General features: G+C 37.5%; 1 protein-coding gene across 1 annotated transcript in view; it reads right to left on the bottom strand.

Moving 5' to 3' along the window:
- Nucleotides 1–368: 368 nt before the first annotated feature.
- The window catches only part of IFT80 (intraflagellar transport 80), a 26,279-nt gene continuing 16,617 nt past the window's right edge, over nt 369–10,030 (bottom strand). The window contains exons 12-20 of the mRNA XM_005419052.2: nt 9,571–9,734; nt 8,942–9,006; nt 8,394–8,529; nt 7,870–8,017; nt 7,294–7,465; nt 5,129–5,218; nt 4,873–5,045; nt 3,719–3,842; nt 369–1,422 (exon numbers count right to left, since the gene is read on the bottom strand). Coding sequence (XP_005419109.1) covers nt 1,309–1,422; nt 3,719–3,842; nt 4,873–5,045; nt 5,129–5,218; nt 7,294–7,465; nt 7,870–8,017; nt 8,394–8,529; nt 8,942–9,006; nt 9,571–9,734 — 1,186 coding nt within the window. The 3' untranslated portion in view covers nt 369–1,308. The remainder of the gene's footprint in view (nt 1,423–3,718; nt 3,843–4,872; nt 5,046–5,128; nt 5,219–7,293; nt 7,466–7,869; nt 8,018–8,393; nt 8,530–8,941; nt 9,007–9,570; nt 9,735–10,030) is intronic.

Below are 10,030 nucleotides of genomic sequence, written 5' to 3'. Positions count from 1 at the left end.
ATTGGCACTTCCCTTGGAATTACAATCCCTAAAATCCCTGCCACAATGCCAGAAAAGCCATGGAGGAACATTTTCTCCTGAGAATATCCTGAAATTCAGATTTCATACCCAGGGTCACAACTGTATTTAGAACCTGGCAATAAAAGTGCTTTTCCAAAATGTTTTGCTTTGTTTTCTCTTTAACACCAGGATGCTCAGGACTGGACATGTGTGTGACAAAAAATGGAATTAAACACCTCTCCCATCCCCTCCAAATGTAATTAAAACACCCCAAATATTCTTTTTTTAGCACTCAGTGGAGATTCCCACATGCAGCAGCTCTCAGATACCTTAAAAATGATACCTTAAAAAATAACACCTTAAAAACCTCCACTTTGATTTGGTTTTATTAAGAAATTGATGAACTGTGCAAGAAAGGGTCACACAATGATTTACAAATTTGCTGTATGTACAGATATTTAACATTTTGCTGGTAACATTTGAAAGATACATAATAAACCTTGTCAGTGATGAATAAACTGGTAATATATTTATAACATGAAGAGAATGCAGCCAGCTGTGGGTGTGAAACAAAGAGAAATGTATCTCGATGAAATAACAGAAATTAAAAAAAATATTTACAAATCAAGTGCTTTGGGCAGAAAAAAGACATGAAATATTCTCTTATTTTAAATATTCTTGTCAATTTTACACATCAAATGCTACAAATGCTGTTTGTTACTTCCAATAACCCTGAAAGTAGATTCCAAAGTATTTTGAACAAAAAAAATTCTTTTACTGCTGAATGTTTTGCTCAGTGACAAACCTGAGTTGCTGAAATTATCTGAAATCATTTATTAAAGAACTCACTAACAAATATGTATTCCCACAACTGTGAGGGAAATATTTGTACTTGAGAGGCTCAGGCTCCTTTTTTTTTTGCATTTTCAGCATTTCCAGTTTGCTCAGTTTGTTTTAGGGCAATTGAAACAAGTCTGGAGAGGTCCCTGAGGTTGCAAACTTGGTGCTTAAATTGTGATTTCAGCAGAAGCAACCCAGGTTAAAGAATATTAATGGCAATGAAAATTTAAAATCACTGAGAGAGGAACTGTTAATTCCCTTTTTTCTCGTTCATGTAGTCAGCACTGGCACCAGAACATAAACCCAGCTGAAAATGAAAGGAAATAATTAATCCTGTGTGTCACCCAAGGATTCAAATCCACAGAAATTCCCACTCCTGTGACCCACAAAACGTTTGCTGTGGCTTTTTTTTACAACAAAGCAGTACCAAATCTTGAAGCAGCACTTTGAAGGTGCTCACAATGTGAATTACTGCTGCACAGTCACACTGCTCCTCCCTGCAGCACTGGCTGCTGCTCGTTCCCTCTCTTTAGCAATTTCCATCTCGATTTTGGCTTTGATTTTATTCCAATCCACTTCCAGCTGCAAGAAGAGAAAAATGAAACACACAGAGCTCAACATCAGAGAGAGCCAGGTCAGTTATTCCATTTAAAAATACAATTATCAGGTGTTGGGCACCCAAACTCATGGAAGATCTGAAGGCACAGCTGAGCTCTAACTGAGCTTCACCTTTAAAACAAACCAAGGCTGAGCTATTTTAATAAATCTCATTGTGTCTGGAAATAAAACCAATAAAACAAAAATAACCTGCTTCTAATTCAATAGCATGACATCAGTGTCCTGTTACTGAAAATTCAGCCCTGCATCATTAATTGAGGAGTGATGTCTCCTCCAAGAGCTGATAGGATATTAAACCAGTTATCTGCTCCACCAGCAATCAGATTCCTGCTTCAAACTGCCCTTGTGCATCAATAAATGGTTCAGTTTTAACCCTGGCATTTCTCCAGCTGCAGAGAATTGGCATTTTCTGCCTGTGTTTGTGTCAGTGAAACCCCAGGCAATACCCACAGCACAACACCCCAGCACAAATGGGGGCAGAAAAGTTGTTTCTTCCCCAAAAAATGCTTGATAAGGATACAAAAATGGATCATGGTGCATTTGATGGCCATAAAAACACGTCCAAAACTGTCATTGTGCAGCTCAGTTTATTGCTGGAGAATTAACACTGGCAAAGGTGGGATGGGAGAAGAATTTCAAGGGCTGCACAGGGAATTTTCCTCTGGAATTAGGCAATGGAATAACAGGGGAGATTCTCTAAGAGGGAAAGTGAAATTAAACAATTAAACACCCCCATTCTCAGGTGAAAATATAACAATAAAACCTCAGTTCTGGAGGCATTGACTGGGCCCAGGATTCTCAGGATATGTGTAAGTATTGAGATCCTGATATGTAAAATAAGCACAATTTTAGATCCTGCCTGCCTGCAGAAAAGAGAGGGAAAAACTCCTTATTTAAGCCTGAAGAGGTTTTAGGTTGTGAGAGGGAAACTGAGACCTTTTTTTACCCCTGAGAAGGAACAGCAGCACAAAATCTTGCTTTTCTTTTCAATTTCTTTCTGATTCTGCTTTATGAGTCTGACAGGTTCCATGCAAAATTTAATTACAGCTTAAAATTCACATTATGTGGATCCCTCCTATTCACAGATCCAGCAGAGACCTCCAGCACCTGGATGTGGAAAAGGACTTTTTCCCTCCAGAAACCTCCCGAGTGAGAAATTCAAATTTCAAGAAAATCTCCAAATTTCCAAATCAAATTTTAGGAAGCTTCAAAATCTCTAAATTTCAAGACTGAGCAAGCTGAAAAATCATCCTGCTCACACCTTGTCACTGCCAAGGTGGAATTCCTTGGGAATCCTGATGGAATCTACAGCTTCCTCCAGGATTTTTAGAAAATCAGGATTATCTCCAATATCCATCAGAAGCATGAGGGAATTTCTGTGATTTTTGCTCTGTAAGGAGTTTTACAGAACACACAGAGCTGGAAATGCTGCAGGATAAAAATGCCTGGAATCTGTGCTTTATTTTCCAGGTAAATTACTGTGGAATGGTTCATTAGGGGATGATTTTGTTTAGGAAATGAGACTCCTTAAAGTGCTAAAAGCTAATGCCTTCCATTAGAAATCCAGCTTTCTTCCAAGTGCCCATGGAAGGATGTGAATTCCCAGCCCAGGCGTTCCCTGAGCCTTCAGCTGCAGGGGATAAAGGGATTCCACACAAAGGAAAGGTTTTTTGGGATCGTTTCTCCCTCAGAATGCTGAGGAACAAGGAGGGGAAAAGCAGGAAAGACAGGAGGGAATTGTGGCTCTCCTGTGTGGAAATATTCCAGTGGAATGCAAGATCCAGCTGCTGAATTTCAGGATGTGCCCTCAGCCCTCAGGATGTGTGAAACACTAATAAATTGATTTCCTGGGGATGCAGAGGGTTTCCAATAAATGAATATTGAATTGTTGATCGTATTTTAAATCAGAATGGTTTGAGGTTCATAAATATCCAGATTCCTTCAAAGTTTGTTACTGTTTCTATCCATAAAAGGCCAGAAAAAATGCTGGAAATATTTGAGAGCCTCGTTGAGCCATGGTGAAGTTCAACTCCCTGATTATAGAAAACAACTGTGCCTTCACTTGTGTGATCCTTACCAGGTATTAAATATATATATTGTGAATCTTCAAATGAAAGCCATGCCCAGCTATTCCTGGGTCCAGTATTAGGCCAAAACCTGTAAAATTTCCACATTTCTGTTCACTTTTGAACCCCAGAAGGAGACCAGAGCTGCAAACCCACCCCACCCTCCAGCAGGGACAACCCTGAGGGACACTTACCCCTTCTGCATACTGCAAAAACCTTTGGTTGGTTTCTTTTTTCCCAAAATCCTCCAAGAATTTCTGTCTGTAAGCCAGGACCGTGTCCACGTGCGTCCTGTGCTTCACTGCCAGCTCCAGGGCTCTGCAAGAGAGCAGCAAAGGGCTGGGGAAATGCTCTGGCACCACCACAATCACCCAGAAACCCTGAGGCTGAGGGCAGAGATCCCAAATCCAACCCCACATCAGCACCAGGAGGTTCAAAGTAGCCAGTGATGGAAAAAACTCAACAGTTATTCCCACCGACAACCTCATCACATCATTAATTTGAGCCCAGGAGGCTTTTTATTTCAAGGAAATGCAGAATATTTCAGAGTTTAGCACCAAAATAATAATGTTTAATAACTTTTTTCTAGTCAGAAATAGGTTCTGAACACTCATAATACACATTCATGATATATTCTATAGAATATTTATTGTGTAGGTGGAAAAGGTCAGACACTGGATTAATTTAATTCATTACTCACCCTTGGTTTCTTCCCAATGGCTTAAGAGCACTGATATTTGATCTACAGAGAGTTTTTAGATGACAGAATAAAAGAATATTCTTTTCCTAATATCCAGCTCAAACCTCCCCTGACACAGCTTCATAACAAAACAAAATTACAGATTTGTGGGGGAAAATCAACCTTTTGCCTGAATATAACAATAGAACAGCAGAGAAATTAGGAGTAAACAACTCAGAGGATTTTGTCAGAAAACGTGGGGGTTTTGTTTAAATGAGAAATTCCTCCTTTGTTTTCTCAGCCTTAATTCATATTTTCTCCACCTACACAATGCTGGGAGTCTGGGTAGCCACAATTTTATTTTTAGCAGCAAGACATTTCCAAGCAGCCCAAATTCCACAGCCAGTCTGGGCCATCACTGAAGGCTCCTCTGTGCTAGCAGTGATGAGAAAGCAAAATGTTATTTCAAAATGTTTCCAGGAATATTTTGGGCTTTTATCACCAAATATTTGTATTTTCTAAATACAAAAATGCTGGGGTTTTTTTTGGCTATGATCTAATTAGCTTTTTTTGAAGTCGTGGGTGATCAAAAGATAAAAAATGAGTCAGCAATAAAACAACTGATGGAAATAATTAGGAAAACGTATTGTAATGGCAAACAACTCCTACCTTTCCCAGTTGTAAAGGTTAATGTTGATTTGGATGGCTTGGTAAACCAGGCCAGCCTGCAGCAGGAGGGTTTCAGCCTCCTGGCAGTTGCCACTGAAGAGCAGCATGTGAGCCAGCCTGGACTCCTTGGAGGGCAGCTCCTTGATGGAATTGATGTACTGCACCTTGTCAATCTGCTCACGAGGGGACACAAGGACAGTCACTCAGCAGCCTGCCTCTGCAAGGGCTTCACTGGCATCGAATTCCATCTGCTTACCTCGCCGATGGCTGCATAGGCAATCTCAGCTGTGCTCATGTCCTTGTTGGCCACTGCCATGGCAGCCAAACAAGCCCACAGGGTCTGGTCCTGAAATCCAAAATAAAAACAACTTGGAAACCTCCAAATGTTCATTACCATGCTGCAAATGACTCCTCAAAGCAACTGCACAAGGCCTAAAAATTATGTGTAATATTACAATTCTCTGTGTGTCATTTATGCCACTGTGCTCTGAAGTCTCTTATTAGGAAATGGTTAATTATTTTTCAGAACTAGGAATTAGAAAAACTTCATGGTAATAATAACAATATTACAGCATTTTATTATTATTTTATATAACTTTATATATTTATATTTTATTCATAAATTTATAAACAAATGTATACATTTATAGACTTTATTTTTCTATATTTATATTTGTATATATTACTTTAAAACTCTATTATTATTGTTATTATTATTATTATTATTATTATTATTACTACTTCTACTGTTTCTGTGAGGGTTTTTTGGGGTATTTTATACAACCTTGAGGAAACTCCTTGAGCTCAGAATTTAGGAAGATCCTAAATGATATTTTGATGGATTTTCAAGTGACAGCATTATGACAAAGACACACTAATAAACCATATTTTAATATAGTTTAAGCTACAACATCTAAAACTCTATTCAGACAGGAAAAATGTAATTTTGGACTTGCTGGTCCAGGAATGAAGGAGAATTTTGTTGAGTGTGTTAAATAACAAATCTGGAAATAAGGACTTTGCACTGTGAAGGTTTTAGAAGGATCACTCTTGATTGAAATCACAATGAGCAGCTGCACTGAGGGTGTTCTAAACACATTCCCTTATTTCCCAAGTGACTTTTCCATCAGGAAAAACCCTCCTGCAGGAAGCCCAGAATTTGGGAAAATTAAGATTGTTCAGAGAATCAAATGCTCCTAAAATCTTTGTCACATTCTGTTCCCACTTCCCTTTTATTTAGAAAATCAGGTGATAAAATGCTGAAAGCTCAGCCTGAAATGATTCAGGAGATGAATTTTTTTTTATGGTTCCAAGTTGTTTCTTGCTGCTTTTTTCCTCCTCAAAAAATGACTCATTTTGTTATTCCTGATTGGAAATACTTTCTTCCTTCTACCTGGACTGCCAGAATCAAAATATCCTGACCTGGATGCTTAAATCAGGTGATGGGGACACTGCAAATACAGATTCTGTTACAATTAATTCTACTTATGCAACCCAAAACATCTGGATGTGCACTAATTTAATAATTGGTTACACAAATATCTGAAATACACATTCAAGGTACTAAACTTTTCTAGGAATAAATGGGGAGGAAGGTTTGAAGGGATTTTGTTGTTTTATAAACTACCACAACTCACCTCATCTGTTGCTGTTGTCTAAATAAATACAAAAGAAAGCAATGGAAAGGGAAAAAAATAAAAAGAAGTGAAATAAAATATGGAAATTAACAAGTAATTGTGGAAATGTCACTTTTCATTGGTTACATTAAGGCCCAGACCTTAAAGGTTTAAGGTTTTATAGGTCTAAGGTTATATTAAGGCCCAGACCTTAAGTTTAAAAACTTTAAAAAACCTTAAGTTTAGAACTGAGTTCTGTGAGCACCTGTGTTCAGTCCAGCTGGATTCTGGTGTGGCTAAAAACAAGAATTATTATTTATCATGGAACTTAAGGAATTATGACATCATGGAATTAAGGAAACCACCTCATTTTCCACGAGTGACAAAAAGAGTGACAAAGCAGGCTGGAAATGAGCTGTACCATTTGATATGGAGAGATCACTACTGAGGAACACCCAAAACCATGAAAATGGTTGTGAATATTGCCAAAAACCAGGTTGGTATTGTACCTTGATAAACCTGCAGAGCCTGAGGCCATCCTGCCAGTGGGAGAAACTGGCTGGAAATGAGCTGTACCATTTGATATGGAGAGATCACTACTGAAGAACACACAAAACCATGAAAATGGTTGAGAATCTTGCCAAAAATGAGGCGTCCCTTGACAACCCTGCAGAGCCTGAGGCCGTCCTGCCAGCGGGAGCAGCTGGCAGGAAATTACCTGTACCATTGGATATGGAGAGATTATTACTGAAGAACACACAAAACCATGAAAATGGTTGAGAATCTTGCCAAAAATGAGGCGTACCTTGACAAACCTGCAGAGCCTGAGGCCGTCCTGCCAGCGGGAGGAGCTGACGTGGCCGTGGAGGATGGCGGGGTACGGGGAGATGTGCAGGTGCACCAGGGACCCGTCTGCCCTCCTGATGGTCACCTGGTTCCCCACAAAACTCACGATCTGAGGGCTCTTGCTGAACTCACTGCTCACAGAAAAGAGAAAAAGTTAATATTTAGGTGTTTTTATAGGAAAATGATTTAAGATCGATTATTTGTGACTTGGTATTTTGCTACTTCTAACAGCCGATGTCATGAGAATAAATCTTTTCTGGGTTTTTTTACAAAACCTGAGGTAAAATTTTCTGAGAAAAAAATCAAATTTTGCTTTTACTTCAAGATACTGCTCTGCTTTCCAACCCTGCATCATTGTTTCAACCCCAAACTTTATAATTTTCCTTATAAACCCCTTTTTCTTCATTTCCCAAGCAAGAAACAGGAGAATTTTCCAAGCTGCAAGGCCAGCTTTTACTTCTCCCGAGTACAATTTGTTAAGAAAGGAGGGGAATAGTTAAAATAAATCATATTTGGATTAAAAAGGATTTCTTACCTGGCATCTTTTTCATAGAGGGTTTTTGGGAGAAGGTCTTTATCCACGTAGACAGTGTTGGGATAATACCAGACTGTGAACCTGGAATCCTGAATCCCACAGAGGATGTTGCAGCTGTCATTCCAGGCCAAGCTCTGCACCATTGTCCCTTCATTTACAGACAACAAATAATGATAATAAATGAAAAAATAAATAAAGAAATACAGAAGACATTTCCAGGAGAAACTTCAAAATAAAGGGAATTATAACAGGGTGGTTATTCAGCATTTTTTGTTGCTTTTTTAAGGTTTTAACCCCAAATTTGTAGCATTTTAAAAGCTGCTTTGGATGGAAATGATAGAAAAATCAATAGAATTTAGATAAAATTTACTGAAATTGTTTCTACCTCTATCATATAAAAGCCAAAGTTTTTTTTTTCCAAATTAAATTTTACTATTAATTAAGCAAAATCTTGTCTCTTGCATTAAATACAAATTTATTTCCCTCCCAGCATCTTCCCAAAGACCAATTTGAATTTTTCTCACCTATTTTGACAATTTTCTGCTCTTTCCCAAACCTTTTCACTGAGGTGATGAAAAGATCTCTGTTCTTATCAATAAAAGCTATTTTTCTCTCACTTGTCAGTCCTTTCTGGTCCAAAGCAATCTCCACAATCTCTGTCTGGAAAGATAAAAGAGAATCTCTGATTTTTATTTCAGAGATTTTATATTTGGACATTCAAATTGATTTTTTTCCTAAAAACAAGGCAGCAAAATTCTTGGATAAACTGGGTTGGAAAAACATTTTGTGCGTGATTTCTTTGGGGAATAAATCATTCCATGGGGTTAAAATTAAGATTATTTTAAAGTCCTTTCCAACCCAACCCATTCCACAATTCTGTGATTTTATAAACTGAATTTCACGAAGATTAAAACAATTCTGAAGACAACACAAAGCATTAAGAGTCAGCTGAAAAGCTCCTTTCTATTAAGATTTTAAATCCTTTAATGTGTTTTTAGTGCCATTATTGAGGAAAACCATTAGTGATTCTTAATTTCTGGGGGAAATAAAGACATTAAAGCCTTCACTTTACCTTGTGGGTCAGAGGTTTTCCATCACCCAGTGGCTTCCCAGATAAAGCTTCAAAGATGTAGATAACTGAAGAAAAATAATGATATACTTTATTAATAAAAGCAGAAGTTCTTAATGGATTTTTCCAGTGATTCCATTCTTTTCTGAGTGTAATTTAGTGCAAGCGGATAAAATATTCCATGTGAGTTTTACCAGAGATTTTCACATGGTGGTGAAAAATAATCTTAGAAAAAACTGAATTTTTACTTCCTATCCCTATTTTTCATTTCCTGTCTCAAATGGGGCTTTCCAGAAATGACAGCAAATTGTGATAAATCCATATAATAATTAAATCCATAATTTACATAAATCCATAAATTAAATAAATCCACATTTCCATTATCAGATTGACTCAACCTTCACCAACATTTTCATCACTGGGAATGTTTAGAAAGAGAGAAAATTGAAAAATCCCATCAGGGAGTTAAAACTTATTCAATTATTTTCTGTAAGTATTCCATGGATCAACCAGAAATTCAGAGCCAAACCATTCTCTTGAAGTTTTTTCATGAATTTTAAGCAAGACCCATAACTTGAATTCATTTTTATAGTAAATATCTGTATTTTTGTGCTAACTAAAGCAGGATTTACCCTTCTCATCAGCCTTGTCCTTCACTGCCAGGGTGTCATTGCTCAGGGACACTGTCAGGGCATTTAAAATGTCTGTCCTCATGCCTGGGTACTTTGGAGAGGAAATCAATCTGCCTTCATAGGAATATAAATAAAGTCCTCCACCATCCACAAGAAGAAAATGCCTAAAAGAAGAAAAAGGAAAAACCCCCAAAAACAAAGAAGAAAATCAGTAAATAATATAAAAAATGGTATTTTCCACAATGGGAAAGTCATTGTTTAATGTCCTGCAACTGTTCTTCCAGCTTCCATCATTTCTAAGCTTTACATTTTCAAGATATTCTGAAGTTCTGTATGGAAAAGTTTGGTTTTTTAATGTATTCTTTTTTCCAGGAGAAGTATTTATTAGTCAAATATTTATGATTTTAGCTGGATATTTTTTGCTTATTTCTGATATTTCAATTTGAGCTTATTTTGTTCC

The sequence above is a fragment of the Geospiza fortis genome, unplaced genomic scaffold, assembly GCF_000277835.1.
Source record: "Geospiza fortis unplaced genomic scaffold, GeoFor_1.0 scaffold172, whole genome shotgun sequence".
NCBI classification, from domain to species: Eukaryota; Metazoa; Chordata; class Aves; order Passeriformes; family Thraupidae; genus Geospiza; species Geospiza fortis.
Note: the sequence above shows the minus strand (reverse complement) of the source record. Positions and strands in the feature narration are given on the sequence as shown.